The sequence below is a fragment of the Petromyzon marinus genome, chromosome 50 (genome assembly GCF_048934315.1).
Source record: "Petromyzon marinus isolate PM22_M1 ecotype Great Lakes invasive population chromosome 50, UKy_Petmar_22M1.pri1.0, whole genome shotgun sequence".
Classification (NCBI taxonomy): Eukaryota; Metazoa; Chordata; class Hyperoartia; order Petromyzontiformes; family Petromyzontidae; genus Petromyzon; species Petromyzon marinus.
In genome coordinates, this window is record NC_133716.1 from 4570972 (window position 1) to 4587978 (window position 17007).

The following is a 17007-nucleotide window of genomic DNA, read 5'->3' on the forward strand; positions in this document are numbered from 1 at the left end:
ATCATCATCACGGTGGCTTAGGAGATGTTAACTACCTCGCCTGGTGTGCAGGAGGTCGTGGGTTCGATCCCCGACCCTGACGCCTGCTTTATATTTGGAGTTTGCGGTGTCTCCCTCTCTCTAGCCGTGGCCGCGTGGATTTTTTCTCGGTGTCCTCCGGTTTCTCCCTCCACGTTTAGAATCAACGTCACGCGTGTTTTAGAGGATTTTGCTGCTAAACAATTTCCGCGAGATGATGAGCCACTTCGTTCAGCTCTCATTTTCGACAGCCAGGGTCGCTTCTGAAAAAAAGAGCGGTCCCTTACCGAGTAGAATATGAAACAAAACACTTGTTTAGTAGTTAAGCATGACACTGAGCTCGGATGCAGCAAGACAAAGTTCAGGAGCGATTGTCTACCGCTGCGATGAACACCGATGACAAGCACTGCTTCTCAACTCCTCTGGAGTATAGGTCAGTGGGGCTTACCTGGTAAAATAAAATAAAAGTATTTATAGCTTTACAAGTTTAGAACCCCCCACCACCTTGAAGACCGCCACTTAGAAATGGGCATCAATCGCGGTGACGTTTTCTCCGTCGCTGCTGCAAGGAATTTAAACTCGCTCATCGCATTCCGCTAGAACTAAATGCATCTTTCGACGCCGAAGGCGTTTCCACGGCTCTCACAACTTTTTTTTTTCAGTTCAACACGCAAACCGGTTTTCGCGACCGACATTATTCGCGGTGAAGGACTTTTTTTTGGGTCAGATCGCGCGAAGTATAAATGCGTCGTAACCCTCCACCACCCGACGCAGCCACAATTAGTAAGGGATTTGCCACGTAAACAACGCGCCAATGAGTTACTACTTGAGCCCACCGGTGTGTTGGAGAGTAAATCCACAACATTTACAATTTAAGTTGTACGACGTTTCGCTGGTCATTACATCCCCAGCATCATCGGGCGATTTTTGCCAGAATGTTTATTTTTGTACTCTTTAGTTAATTCGGTAAAGTCACGTAGGTATAAAATAAAATAAATTGAATCACACAATTATACCCACGTGACTTTACCGTTCAGAACCAAAGAGTATGGATCCCTGCAGTCACAAAAACTTAAAATCGAGATTGTTTATTTGTTTAAATGTTTTTTTTTGTGTGTGTCGGGCCGTGACCAGATGCCCTCGGGGTGTGTGTGTGTGCGCCAGTGTTTTGTAAGAGACTTTCGAGTCCCTTTCAAAAGGAAAAGGCTCGAGAGGTTGTTTTTTTGTCACCAAGGGAAGGAGCATTAGTGGCCGGGGTAGGGTGACACAGGAGGAGCGCGTTGCGGCTTCGCGTGCAGTGGCGGAAACAGAATTTTGATGAATCTCTCGAGCTGTGAAACTCGTCGTTTATTTTATGTTTTCACTTATGTCCAGTAAGGGGCACGCGGGGGTCTGAAAGTTACAACAGCCAACAATAATAATACAAAAAACGACGATGATAGGAGTGTGAAAGTATAAGAAAGGTTAACAAATAACGTCAACTAAAAACGTAATTAGTGCGATGGGGAGCGGTGGCGCATCGGTTAGCGCGCCGCGCTACGAACCCGGCGACCTGAGTTCGGTTGCCGCTCACGACCATCAACACCTGTGGTGATGTCTGAACCGGTCACGGGCCTCGCCAAGGTGGGCTCAGCCTCAAATTAGTACCTGGTGCAGTGTATAAACATCGCTACTGGGGAGACAAAGGCGGTAATTCGGCGGTTCAGTTTGCAAGTGCGAGTTCGCGTTTTAAGTCGATGTTACATTTTTTTACATTTCACGGACGCTGGTTCGTAAGTAGAGGCGTTCGTAAGTCTGGAGTTCGCAAGTCGAGGACTGCCTGCACTCTTTATTTGACCAGGAAGGCCCACTGAGCTCTATAGCTCTTTTATCAGAAGCGACCTGGCCACAAATTATCGCACAACGCAAAGTGGCTTCTCATCATCATCATGTGGATATTTGTAGCAGCCAAATACTCTAAACACGTGGTGTTGATTCTAAATGTGGAGGGGAAAACTGGAGAACCCGGAGAAAAATCTACGCGACCACGGGGAGAGAGACACGCCAACTACAAATATACAGCAGCAGGCGTCAGAGTCGGGATCGAACCCACGACCTCCTGCAAACCAGGCGAGGTAGTTAACATCTCCTAGCCATCGTGATGATGATGAGAGAGAGAGACGCAAAGTTCAAATATACAGCAGCAGGCGTCAGGGTCGGGATTCAACCCACGACCTCCTGCACACCTGGCGAGGGAGTTAACATCTCCTAGCCACTGTGATGATGATGAGAGAGAGACACGCAAACTCCAAATATACTGCAGGCGTCAGGGTCGGGTTCGAACCCACGACCTCCTGCATACCTGGCGAGGGAGTCAACATCTCCTAGCCACCATGGCACCCTCGGTGGCGAGATGTTGGTGTCGCAAGACGCGAATCCTCACCCTGTACGGAATGCAGGCCCTGCCCCTCGAAGCGGAATTGGCGTGCGGAGTTTTGGCTGCGAGTCAGAATTCACAGCGCAACCGAAGTTTTATATATTTATATAAACACAAAATACAACGATACATATCCGATATAATACGTAGAAAACCTCTGCCAGACGGGTCGGAATCGAACCCACAACCTCCTCCATGGCCGCTTCACGCCGTGGCCACGGGGGCCCAACCCGTGTCCCATCGTCGCCCGTCGCCCCGTCTCTGTCCGTGTCTTCACGTTGCCCGTCTGTGCCCGTGATGAACCCCCAGGCAGGGCCGCGAGCCGCGCCAGCGAGCGAGCGAGCGAGCGATGGCCATGAGTGGAACGTTGCAGCGCATGCTGATCCTGCTGATGCTGATCATCGGCAGCTTCACGTTCGGATTCATCATGCACGCGGCAAGGCATGTCGCTCGCTCGCTCACTCACTCGCTCGCTAACTCGCAAATTCGCTCACTCGGTCCGTCACTCGTTTACTCACTCGCTCACTCCGTCACTCACTCGCTCGCTTGCTCACTCACTCGCTCACTCCATCACTCACTCGCTCGCTTACTCACTCACTCACTCGCTTACTCCGTCACTCGCTCGCTTACTCACTCACTCGGTCACTCCGTCGCTCACTCGCTCGCTTACTCACTCACTCGGTCACTCCGTCGCTCACTCACTCGCTCGCTCACTCGGCCACTCATACACGCACCCGACCCAGTACCGCACTCAACTCACAAACCCACTCACCCACCCGGTAACTCACCCACTCGCACACCGAGTAACTTACCCACTCATTCGCTCACTCACACATCCAACAACAACAACAACCGTCATTTGCCACTAAGTGGAGGTGACGGCACCACAACGCTTGTGCCAGGCCATGTGCACCTTGAGGCCACGTGAAGTGTCGAACGCCCGCTGGCAGGAGGTCACAGGGCAGACCCAGGTGCCACGGGTCGACTGAGATGACTGGCTGATGCACCACCTGTGCCCCCTACTGTGCCAACCTGCTGTGCTTTATCCACCCGGCGCTCCGCTCGTTGTTGTGAATGTCGCTCCTCCGCCCTTCGTTGTTGTTGGAGGACGAATGCCTCCAACTGCCCAGTAGCGTCCTGCACGAGCCTCCTCCACAGAGGCCGATCTTGACACCGCTGGTACCAGTCATCGGCAAGTTCACTCAGCTCCACGTCCTCCTATACCACATCACTCCATCTCTTCTCTAGCCCGTGCCGCGCCCGCTTAGCCCCCTCGATCCGGCCGAACAAAAGCTGTTTCGGCATGCGGTGGCTGGTCATGCGGGCTACATGACCCAGCCAACGCAGCCTTGCCTGCCGGAGGAGCTCACCGATGGGACCGTGCCCAGATCTTTCAAGGATTTGTGAGCTCCTCACACAATCCAGCCTGGTTAAACCCAGGATGGATCGTAGGCAGGCCAGCCTAAATGTTTCTAACCGGTGAAGATGTTCCATTAGGGGGGTCCACGTTTCGCAAGCGTAGAGAAGGGAGGGAATGACCGTGGCCGAGAAGACCTGAAGCTTAGTGCGGAGCGACAGACCAGGTAGTTTCCACACAGCATTACGCAACCGATGAAAAGATATTGCCGCTCGACTGATTCGGAGTGAGACCTCTGCTGTTAAACTGGAGCCAGTCATAAGCATACTGCCCAGGTATGGGAAACTCTCCACTCTCTCCACAACTGCCCCATCACCGATTGGGAGTTGTGGGGGTGGAGTGTCCGATGGTACAAAATACCCAGGCCCCATCTCTTAGTGGCACGCTCCAGTCTCAACAGCAGCGTCTCCAACTCCTCCTCTGAATGAGCAGCTATTACCAAATCATCGGCATACATAACGTGGTTGAGCAATAGGGAGCCATCCCTTGACCACACCCAGGCATCGATCAGCCTCCCAATTATATCTGTCCCATATGGAGATTCTCCCGGTACAGCTATTGAAGGCTTCACGAACTACGTGGTCAAATTAGATGTTAAATAATGTGGGAGCCAGAGGACATCCCTGTCGCACCCCAAGGTGTACAGGGAATGGCTCTAACTCCCGGCCACGTAGTTTTACCCGGGCCCACTCACCATCATGAAGGTCCTTAATGATCGTGAGCAGAGGGTCAGGTACTCCAAAAGCACGAAGAACAACCCAGAGCCCAGGCCTACTGATGGTATCATAGGCCTTGACCAGGTCAATAAAGCAGAGATGTAGGTCTTGCTGGAATTCCCTACACCTCTGCTGTAGCAGACGGACAGAAAATATGGCATCTGTGCAGGACCGCCCTTTCCTGAAACCGCATTGGGGCTCCGCAAGCCTCTCCTCAGCGTGCCTGGCAAGGCGATGTTGAATAATCCTTGCCAGGACCTTTCCCGGCACACTGAGGAGTGAGATGCTCCTGTAGTTGTTGCAGTCTGTGCGGTCCCCCTTCTTAAAGAGGGGGACCACCAGGGCATCCTTCCAATCCTGCGGAACCCGTCCAGTGGTCCAGACTGTTGTTATGATGTCATATAGGGCAGTCTGTGCACAAACGCCACACTCCTTCAGCATTTCGCTTGGGAGATCGTCTCTACCCGGTGCCTTTCCTGGTCTCAGACTCCGGATCGCCTTCAGTACTTCCTCAACAGATGGCACCTCAGCCAGCCACTCACAGGGGGTGACTTCTTCCAATATTTGAGGCACCACAGCCTCAGGAGGGTCATCCTCACTTTGTGCCACGATGTTTTCCTGGCTGAGGGATTTTCCCTCCCCCAGGACCTTACAGAAATGCTCACCAAATCTGCAAACCTGTTCCTGGGGGTCGCAGATTGGATCACCGTTTTTTCCCCTAATGATGGTAATAGGTATGGCGCTGCAGGTTACTTTTTGATGGAGTTAAATAGAGATTTGTGATCGTGGGCCACTGAGGCAGACTCCATCTCTTCAGCAACCCGTGACCACCACCCAGCCTTGCAGCGCCTCACGGCTCTCCGAACCTCCGAGCGAAGGCTGCGGTAAGCCTCCTCATTCTCTGACGTGGGATTCTGTAGCCGATGACAGTGGGCCTGTCGCTTTTTCTCAACTATCCCGAACACCTCCTCTGTCAGCCAGGGTCCCTGGGAGGCCTGGACCGCGTACCCAAAGCAGGCAATGCAGCTGCATGAGTGACAGTCCTAAACCTCGCCCATTTACCCTCGACATCCAGAGGAGTGGAGGACGATGCCAACCCCAGCCGCAGGCGATGATGGAATTCTCGCTTACAACTTTCATCAGATAACTGAGACCAGGCCACTTTAGGTTGGAATGGGGTCCTGGGTGTACACCCACCACCGGAGCGGAAGAATGGCAGGCGCATCTTACAGATGACAAGTCTATGGTCAGAGGGCAGATCAGCTCCACGGTAGGTCCTGGTGTCAAGGACATGGGCTCGCATCTGCTGGTTCGTCACTATGTAGTCCAGCAGATGTTCTTGCTTGGATCCGGCATGCATCCATGATGTTGTGTGGATGCGCCGATGCTGGAACAGCGTGTTGGTAATTACAAGCCCATGGGCTGCACAAAAATCTAGCAGCCTCCTACCGTTGTTATTGAGCTGATCTGGCCCATGCCCTCCAATCACTCCAGACCAGGTGCCAGCATCATGACCCACTCGGGCATTGAAGTCACCCAACAAGATGACTCTATCCCGAGGGGCCACTTTAGCCAGCACCTGTGACAGGAGGTCATAGAAGGCATCTGACTCATCGGCTTTGCCTGCATCCCTCCACGGATGTTCGTCTTCGGTGGGGGCATATGTAACCACGACCACCACTCCTCGCCTCCGATTGATGGGAAGGCGAGCCCAAAGTAGCCTGGGGCTTACAGCTTCCCACACCTCACCGCCACGCTCCCACGCCCCCTTCATTCTTTTGTTCATAAGAAGAGCCACACCCTGTTGTTTGACAGTCTGCTGCCCCAAGTAGAGGACTGTCCACCCCTCATGATGGCAGGAACCAGAACCGGTCCACCGGACCTCCTGAATGCCACAGAGATCCAGGCGGTATCGGTCCAGCTCCTGACAGAGGAGTGGCAGCCTCTCCTCCGCAGTGAGCGTTCGAACATTCCACGTGGCCACACGTAGTGGCTTTTCGTTGTTTCTGGAGGAGCCCCGAGGCTAGAGATTCAATCTCCTGGCTCCGCCAATTGGCGTTTGGTCAGGAGACGTCATAGACGCCTGTCCCCCCGGGGCCTCCGGCACAAGCTTATTAGTTAGATATTTTATACGTGGTTTAGTGGTAAATTTTTGAAGGTGGAGGGGTTACCAGCCCCTCGCACCCGTTCAGAGCCCCTGTTTAGCCACTGTGGTGGTCACAGTCGCCATGAGGGGAGGAGCCAATCGGAATTGGACCTCCCCCCACAACACTGTCCACGACAGAGTTGCCCGTCCGACACCACGAGGAGGTAGGGGGTTGTTTTGCCCGACCGACATCCACTCACTCACCCACCCACCCTCTCACTCACCCACACATCCACCCACCCACACATCCACCCACTTACACATCCACCCACTCACACATCCACCCACTCACACATCCACCCACTCACACATCCACCCACTCACACATCCACCCATCCACTCTCTCACCCATCTACTCACTCACTCACTCACCCATCCACTCACTCACGTAGCCAGCAAGTCACCCACTCACCCATCCGTGTGGAACGTGTGTCTTTGCAGGACTGGGAACTTCTACATGGAGGCTATAACCATAGCCTTGCAGTCTCCATTTCATACCCCCAGAATAGAAACCAACATTGACAACAGGTAAATGTGCACATTGACAGGTAAATGTGCCCAAGGGCTTGCAGGCAAACCTCAGAAGCCTAAGGTGGGCTGAGCCTGCTTATGAGCACTTCGATGGGGGCGGGGAAGAGGGGGGAGAGACTGTCTGGCAATATCAGCATCAAGGTAGCAGGATAAGAGTCTCATTTGCAAGAGCAACAATCGTCACGACGTTAGGGAATAACAACAACAGCAGCAAGTACGACAACGAAGCCGAGATGATCATCGGACACAAAAAAAGAATACCACGAGAGAATAGAAATCCGAGCAGAAATAGCCACGTTGCAGAAGAAATCTCAAACATATCGACAATCTTGATCAGTCGGAAGCTTTTCTTTGAGTTAGACGCGACATGACGTTGGACTGCGCTTGTCACAGGTTTTGCAGACTGCGGCGAGGCAGGAACAGCATGTGCTGCGGAATCTATTGTGCGTGACTGTCTTACTGTATTTACATGCTCACACGTTGCACCTAGCCAAGAAATAACGAACTCACTCGCCCACTCACTCGCTCGCTTACCAACTCGCCCAATGACTCACGCACTCACTCATGCACTCACGCACTCACTCATGCACTCACCCACTCACGCAATCACTCACGCGATCACTCACCCATTCACGCAATCACTCACCCACTCGCTCACTCACCTACCCAAAAACTCACCCACTCGCCCGCCAACTTACCTACTCGCTCAACAATCTACTCGTCTTACAAAGTCGCTCACGAACTAATTTGGTTAGTTTCATCGAAACTCACTCACCAACTCACCCCACACCTACGAACTCACCAAATCGCTTGCTCTCTCCGTTTTAGGGACCATCCCGTGAGCGTTCCAGATTCGATGTTCAACCCCAGGTGAGGCTTGCCACCATGAACCCGACACGCAGGGTCCGACATGCACGAGGAATTATACAGGGTGTTTAAAAAGATTAACCCAATTTCAAAGCAGTATATTTCACGATGGCAACACGTTACAATTACACAAAAAGTTACAAACGGTTTAATGAGTTGTCAAGTTTCACTAACCATTTTATAAATGCTCTATGTGCCTTCCACATGCTGTACGGACAACATCGAGACGATAGTTGAATTCGTCCCAAACGCCTCTCAAATTGTCTTCTTCCACTGAAGTCACCGCTGCTGTGATTCTGTTTTTGAGGTCATCCAGATTAGTCGCTAACGTTGGCACAAAAACACCACGGTCTTTGACGTATCCCCACAAGAAAAAGTCGCAGGGTGTGGTGGGTCTCTGTGCGAGTCTATGGTCTCTGTGTGAGTCTATGGGTCTCTGTGTGAGTGTATATGTCTCCGTGAGAGTCTATGGGTCTCTGAATACACACAACCATTGACGATATACACAACACACACACACACCACACCACACTTACACACAACGTGTTGACACACACGACGCGTGGTCACCCTGACGCCACCAAACCCAGGGCCCGCGAGGACGTGAGGACGGAGGCGCCGTGGGGGGCCCCCATCGTGTGGGACGGAACCTTCCAGCCGGACCGCGTGGACCGCCTCTTCGAGAAGAGGAAGGCGCGGGTGGCGCTCACCGTGTTCGCGCTCGGCCGGTGAGACGCTCGCTCGCTCGCCCGCTCGCCCGCCCCGCTCGCCGGAATCCCGTCGAGCCGCCCAAGATGTTCAGGTCGAATGTCAGCCCGAGAGCCCCGCAGCTATCCAACCACCCCTCACTTGCACGTGCTCCGTGACCACCAACACCCCCCGCCCCCCCCTGCCCCCCTCCCCCTTCCTCCGTGCCCCCAGGTACCTGGACAAATACCTGGCCAGATTCCTGACGACGGCCGAGAAGCACTTCATGGTGGGACACAACGTGACCTACTACGCCTTCGTGGAGAACGCCAGCCGCGTGCCGAACATCGAGCCGCTGGCTCCGGGGCGCTCGCTCGCCATAGTGGAGGTGAGCCAGGAGTGGTGGGGGGGGGGGTGAACCAGGCGTGGTGGGGGGGGGGGTGAACCAGGCGTGGTGGGGGGGGGCAGGGCTCTACATAAAGATAATCAAGGTTGAGATAATAAAGAGTAGTGGGGTTGTTGTTGTTTTAAAGTGGTGGTGGTGGTGGTGTAGTTGTGGTGGCAAAACCGGCGAGGGTGGTTAAGGAGGGGTAGGGGTGGTGATATGATAGGGATAGTGATAAAGTAGGGACAGTGATCGGGGTGGTGATAGGGGTAGTGGTAGTGTAGTGCTAGGGTAGGGGAAGTGGTAGGGGGTTGTGGTAGATCTGGTCCTAGCTGGTGGTGGGCGAGGGAGTATCAGTATGAGGATGATGATTCTGGGCTAGGGGACAAGAGACGGGGATTGTGGTCATGGAGGAACGGAAGCTGCAGCTTGTTAGCAAATATTTATATTAAAGGTTTTTGGGTTAGTATAAATGCGTCGTAACCCTCCACCCCCCGACACAGCCAATAAGTTTACTACTTCAGCCCACCGGTGTGTTGGAGAGTTAATCCACATTTACAATTTGAGTAGTACAACGTTTCGCTGGTAATTACATGCAGCATCACCGGGCGATTTGACAGAATAGTAGTGATTAATTGGCGTTTTGTTAACGTGGCAAATCTCCAAAACCTTCATTTTCAATAATATTGGTCGCGAAAGCCTACGTGTTAAACTGGTCGTAATGATGGTTGTTTCCATGTGCAGTGGGGGTTTCCGCTGCTAACGGTAGCGGAGGCACCGGTGCAGAGCGGCCAACATCGCGCGACCGCTTGATAAACGTTGGTTTGTAAATAGGAATAGGTTTTACCCTGACACCTTTATTCAAGGCATCATGATGCCTTGAATAAAGGTGTCAGTTTTTGTTCCAGTTAAAAAGGGTAAAACCTATTCCTATATCTTGTTACTGGCAAAGGAGGTCTCATAATGTAAATGCTCACCCCGAGCCCTCAATACTCTGATGGTGCGCTGTTTTTGAGTTGTACGCCTTTTGGCGTCTTCTGGTCCAACACCAGTGGAGACTAGGCTCTAAGAAAAGCCGTCTCGGGTGTGAACCAATTAAATTCAAGGACAGTGCATATTATTATCAGAGTTGTCTCTTTTGTTTGCATTTTGACTACTTGTGTTGTGGTTATTGCAAACATGATGCCTTGAATAAAGGTGTCAGTTTTTGTGGCAGTTAAAAAGGGTAAAACCTATTCCTATGTCTTGTTACTGGCAAAGGAGGTCTCATAATGTTGGTTTATAAAGTTTTTGTTGATAATAGTTTGGAACAAACGACGACGTTTTTTTTAATTTGCCGGAGAACGATCCGAGCCCGCCGTTTAGCGACTGTGTGCGGCCGTATCGCCGGCATCATTTGTCTTCAGCATCGTCATCAGCATCATCAGCGTCGTCATCAGCATCGTCATCAGCATCATCAGCATCGTCATTAGCATCGTCATCAACGTGAGCATGAATCGCATCCGCACAAACCATGGCAGCAGCAGATGTGGATACCTGATACAGAAATGGAAAATGAAAGACAATCCAGTAGCGTCCGATTGTGATCATCCAGAACAGAACATGCGTCCTCCACAAACACGAAGGAGACACCACAGCGATAACATCTGCTTGCTTCTGATGCGGTTGTCTGGCTTGAGCACCTGGATGTGAAATTGTAGCTGTTGTTCTGCATCTACATCAGCAGCCTTATAAAAGAAAGGCGATCAGCATGATCATCGGGCGGTTGTCAGAAATCTGTAAATGGATGCCAAGGTAGCGAGATGTTAACTACCTCGCCTGGTATGCATGAGGTCGTGGGTTCGATCCCGACCCTAACGCCTGCTGTGTATTTGGAGTTTGCGTGTCTCTCTCTCTCATCATCATCACGGTGGCTAGGAGATGTTAACTACCTCGCCTGGTATACAGGAGGTCGTGGGTTCAACGTCCAGTATATCCTGGTGGGAGCGCTCGCCTTGCTCCTCCGAGTACGCTCCCATGTTCTCCTTGAATTTATCAACATCAGCGTCAAGGTTATGGACTTTGAGGGACATCCGTAGATCTTCACCAGAGTCTCAACCAGCTCCACATAGTTTTGACCTTGTGATTGCCCAGGAAGCCACGAACCACTGTGACAAAGCTGTTCCAAGCCGCTTTCTCCTTACTAGTGGAGCTTCTTGGGGAATTCATTGCACTCCAGGATCTTCTTTATCTGTGGTCTGACGAAGACACCGGCTTTGACCTTTGCCTCAGACAGCTTAGGGAAGAAGTCTTGAAGGTACTTGAAAGCTGCCGACTCCTTATCTACAGCTCTGACAAATTGTTTCATAAGGCCCAATTTTAGGTGCAGCGGTGGCATCAACACCTTCCGGGGGTCCACCAGTGGCTCCCACTTGAGGTTGTTCCTCCCCACAGAGAACTCGGTCCGCTGTGACCCAGTCCCACCAGTGGTCGTGCGCCTTGGTGTCCCTGCTGTCTCAAAGGCAAAGATAGCAAGGACACTTGGTATAACCGCCTTGGAGATCCATCAGGAATGCCACAATTTTTAAGTCTCCGATGACCTCCCAGCCATACTCATCATACTTCAAGGCGTCCAGCAAGGTCTTGATGCTGTTGTAATCCTCTTTGAGGTGCACCGTGTGAGCCAGGGGAAGAGACGGGTACTTGTTACCATTATGGAGCAGCACGGCATTGAGGCTCCTAAATGAGCTGTCAATGAAGAGGCGCCACTCATTCTGGTTACAGGCGATTCCGATTGCCTCGAACAGACTGGTCACGTTGTGGCAGAAGCAGAGCCCATCTTGACGGGTGAAGAAGCTGCAAAAATGTTGGTGACGCTACCTCTGATCTGCAACTTGCACACTTTCATCCAACAAGTTCCACTGCTTGAGGCTAGACGTCAAAAGCTCGACATTGGACTTGGTGAGACCAATATCTCTGATCAAGTCGTTGAGGTCTTTTTGGTTGGGGTAGTATGGGTTTCTCTCCTCAGCTCCACCTCTGAAATTGTCATCTGTATCTACAACTTCTTCCTCGCTCTCTGACTTGCTGCTCTCTTCTAAAGACGGCTGCTCTCTCTCCGGAGGAGTGGGTATGGGGAGCTCATGGCAGTGTGGCACCGGGGCGATGGATGAAGGAAGGTCCGGACACGTGATGGCAGGTGCATTCTTGCCAGTCCGACGTTTGGAAGGGTCCACCATGCAGAAGTAGCAGTTGCTTGAGTGGTCAGTGAGTTCCTGCCAAATTCGTGGGATAGTGAACTTCATGGCTCTCTTTTCATCTCTGTAACATTCTACAAAAATAAATGTATTTCACCCATGACTAATGTGTAAGAGATTCTCACAACACTTTTCATATATTATATACTTTTCAAGAACATTGAAAATTGTAAAACATTTTAAAATTATAAACTTTTACAATTTTAGATTTTTTAAAACAAATTTGATAACATAAAATTCCGAGCAACAATTGTCCATCTTACCTTCCAGAGTTTTTTGGCATTGCTCGCAGGTGAAATGAGGTACCCAGGGTTTGTCTTGATCCCCGGCAGGCATGCCGATAGATGCCTTGTAGGCCTCACACATCCTAGCAGATACTTCCACAGAGTACTTTTCCGCGCTTGTCTTGATAAATTTGCCGCAGACAAAGCAAAATGCGTCTGCCGGATGCTTGGAGCCTCTTGATGCCATCTCAGAAAAATGCAGATATGTGTCCACTTAGGCAGCTGGAACTAAACTGAACTGGTGGTATTAAGGCCCCTGTATTTATACTCCTATCTCAATTACTGGAAAGTTCTGGAATGTTCTAGAAGTTACTCCAAGTTTACTCAGCACTGAATCTATCTGGAATGTTCTGGAAAATAGGATAAATTTCAAAATATCACTGTCGTGGTCACAAAAGCTAAATTTGGGTGGAATAATAGGAATTTTCTGTACTTTTGGAGGCATAAGCAATTAGGAAATAACACTTACTACTCAGGAACAAAAAAAGGTGTTACACAGTGTAATAATCACGGTGGCTAGGAGATGTTAACTACCTCGCCTGGTATACAGGAGGTCGTGGGTTCGATCCCAACCCTAATGCCTGCTGCTGTATATTTGGAGTTTGCGTGTCTCTCTCTCTCTCATCATCATCACAGTGGCTAGGAGATGTTAACTACCTCGCATGGTATACAGGAGGTCGTGGGTTCGATCCCGACCCTAATGCCTGGTGCTGTATATTTGGAGTTTGCGTGTCTCTCTCTTTCATCATCATCACGGTGGCTAGGAGATGTTAACTACCTCGCCTGGTCTACAGGAGGTCGTGGCTTCGATCCCGACCCTAATGCCTGCTGCTGTATATTTGGAGTTTGCGTGTCTCTCTCTCTCATCATCATCACGGTGGCTAGGAGATGTTAACTACCTCGCCTGGTATACAGGAGGTCGTGGGTTCGATCCCGACCCTGACGCCTGCTGCTGCTGTATATTTGGAGTTTGCGTGTCCCCCCGTGGATTTTTGTCCGGGTCCTCCGGTTTCCCCCCTCCGCGTTTAGAATCGACGTCACGTGTTTAGAGGACTTGGCTGCGACGCATTTCCACGTGATGGCGATTGGCCAACTTTGTTTGCGCGATCATTTGTGATGGCCAGGGTGGTCACTTCTGAAAAAAAAGCCACACAGTAGCTCAATGGGGCCTTACCCTCGACAAATAAAATAAAAGTAAAGTTTATAACTTAGTTTTTTTAGAGTTGGGCGGTGTCAGAGCACCGATCTGTTGGATGCCGCGCGGTCAGCCCTGAAGCAGCGATGACGACTTTTGTCGATGATGTTGGCTGATAGTAAATTCCCCGGAACAATTACACCGGGTGGGGCTTCGTCGTGGCACACGGTCGCGCGCAGTGCCACGCCAACAGGCCTCTGGCGATTAGTCAAATGTTGTTTGGTTAGACCCGGTGAGAACTCAACAGGCCTGGATGACTCTCATTTATGTGAGTGAGTCAATGGGGGCGGGGGGGGGGGAAATCCTTGCATTCATGGGGTAATCATATGATCTAACATGGAGGGTGTTCCCGCCACACTTCCATCACCCACCACCATTGCCACCACCTACCCACCACCTGCCCACCACCACCACCACCACCATCGGCACCACCTACCCACCATTGCCACCACCGCCACCACTGCCCACCGCCACCCAACCACCACCCACCACCCACCACCGCCACCATTGGCACCACCCTACCACCGCTACAATCGCCACCGCCACCCACCACTGTCATCATCGCCACCACCCACCCACCACCGCCGCCCGCTGCCCACCCACCACCAGGTGGAGAAGCGGGCCCGCTGGCAGGACATCTCAATGGACCGTATGAAGATGATCGGCGACCTGATCGAGAGCACCGCGGCGCGCTCGCACGACTACATCTTCTGCTTCGACGTCGACCAGCACTTCACGGCGCGCTGGGGCGCCGAGGCGCTGGGCGACACGGTGGCGCTCATCCAGGCGTGGTTCTTCGACCAGCCGCCCGAGGCCTTCACGTACGAGCGGCGGCCCGAGTCGGTGGCCTACATCGCGCCGGGCGCCGGCGACTTCTACTACCACGCGGCGGTGTTCGGCGGCCGATGCGCCGGGGTGCTGAACGCGACGCGCGGCATCTACGCGGGCATCACGCGGGACCGCGACGCGGGCGTCGAGGCCCTGTGGCACGACGAGAGCCACCTGAACCGCTACTTCATGGACCACAGGCCCAGCAAGCTGCTGTCGCCCGAGTACTGTTGGGACCCCAAGATCGGCATGTCGCAGGCCATCAGGCTCGTGCGCCTCGAGTGGGCGCCCAAGGAGTACAACGCGCTGCGCGAGAACGAGGACTGAGCGGCGGCGGCGGTGGTGGCGGCGGTGGTGGCGGCGGTGGCGGCGGTGGTGGCGGTGGTGGCGGTGCCGCGCGAAGGGTGGGCGGGGGGGGGGGCGGCAGGAGGAGGGGGGGGTCTTGAACGGTTGCGTCGAGCGAAGAGCCGTTGTAGCCCCGGTTAACTCGCTCCGAACGCACGGTGTTATAACCCGGGGTGAACTCGCTCCTAACCCACACCCCACACACACACACCGCTATAACCGGGGTTAACTCACTCCTTACCCAGCCTTCATAGGCGCTCGATGACAGCACTTGCACCAGTAGTATGTTGATGCTATACGGTGTGGAGAGGGGTGGTGAATCTTTGTCTTTGTGTCTCAGCGTGGTTGGATGGCGTGCGACGGTTCTGCTCATGCGTATTTATATGCGCGCAACGTTGCCTATTGATGGCGTTGTGTTTTTTGGTTCAATCTAATATAATATATTTTTTTATCTCCCCTATTTTAAATCTAAACGGTTACGTTGTTTTGTGATTCGTGGTGGCAGGGATTGGGGGGAGGGGGGTGCAGGCTTCAGATTTTATTTATTATTTATTTTGTACAGCTTGGCGAGGGGCTAATTGTCCACGTGGTCTTCGCACTTGGAAATGTTTGATTCGGGGTCACAGCACATGTATTTTTCTACATTTATAAATTATCTATATGTACATAGTGACGATTAAAGATATATAATAATAACGATCATTTTCCTTTTTAAACAATACAAAAGCAGGCGCGGCCCGTGCTCAAACTAGCCGGGCCTTACTGCGTTGAATTGTCGCACCAACGCGTGGCAATCCTCTTGGGCAACCCAAGCGCGACGCGTTGCTCCCAACTTGTCACCGCGTAAACTTTCGATTCGGCTTCGCGGCAGTGTTCGAGTCCGGGCGAAAAACCGGGGGAACGGCAAAAGAAAAAAATATATATCTGATAACGGACAGGCGGAATTAATTCAGCCGGGCCATCACGTACAAAACGGTCTCTCCATGATGAATATAATAATTATGAAAAACCATCTTTGTTAGGTATCCAACATCCACCTCTCATGGTCTGCAGCGCCGCTGATTTCAAGACGAGCCAAAGTCCGGACCGGTTTCTTCAACTCTGGCGTCCGGTGGACCGCAAAGGGGAATTCGGTCGATGCTGTCCCCAGCACCTTCTCCGCTCTTACTCCACCCAAGCGGTTCTTTCGGCCCACGGCAAATACCGTACACGGCCCAGTTCTCCTCTAGCGTGGTGGTGGTTGCGTTGCCGAGGATCGCCGCGTTATGGAAGAATTCGCGTTGTAATAAGTCGCACGTAACACAGGTGGTAACGCGCAGCCCGCGAGAACGCGCGAGGTACGTACGCAGGACGGAGAAAAGACCGGGGCGCGCATGCGTGCGGCGTCCAGGAGCATCCAGCAGCATCCCAAACGCCTCGCGCCACGAGAGACGCTCCGCCGAAGCGGCCGCGACGCGACCGCTCGTTCCCGCTCGCGCTGCCGATGTGGTTCCGCTCGCTCGCTCGCTCGGTCGCGTCGCGTCGCGTCCAAATCCGCGTCGTGAGAACGGTCCGCACTGCACGGGGAAAAAGATTTACCAATTGCGCTCGTGACTTCGCAAGTGGGGAAAGGTGCTGGCTGAGGAAATAGATGATGCCCTGCACCGTAAGCGGCACAATATATTTTGAGATGATGGAGTTGGGGTTCTTGGTTATCGGCCGGCCGCGACAACGTTCACCGAACATTGGGCCAACGTTGAGGCAACGTTGAGTCAAATGTTGGCCCAAAGTTGGGTGAACGTTGGCGCCAACGTTGGGTGAACGTTGACGCCAACGTTGTCGCAACGTCGCCTCAACGTTGTCACGCAACGTTGAGGTCCACGCGGGGGCCCCCTCTGTGCACTCAGCGTTCGCCCGTTCAGCGACGCTGCCTTTGGAGACCTTGGGTTGGGCGCTG

The 17007-nt window shown here is 52.5% G+C and overlaps 1 protein-coding gene across 1 annotated transcript in view; it reads left to right on the plus strand.

Annotated features, from left to right (window-relative positions):
* Positions 1–15084, plus strand: part of LOC116953205 (N-acetyllactosaminide alpha-1,3-galactosyltransferase-like) — a 37772-nt gene extending 22688 nt beyond the window's left edge. Inside the window, exons 2-7 of the mRNA XM_032973168.2 lie at positions 2744–2875; positions 7155–7241; positions 8073–8114; positions 8702–8839; positions 9033–9186; positions 14508–15084. Coding sequence (XP_032829059.1) covers positions 2784–2875; positions 7155–7241; positions 8073–8114; positions 8702–8839; positions 9033–9186; positions 14508–15053 — 1059 coding nt within the window. The 5' untranslated portion in view covers positions 2744–2783 and the 3' untranslated portion in view covers positions 15054–15084. The remainder of the gene's footprint in view (positions 1–2743; positions 2876–7154; positions 7242–8072; positions 8115–8701; positions 8840–9032; positions 9187–14507) is intronic.
* Positions 15085–17007: the final 1923 nt, after the last annotated feature.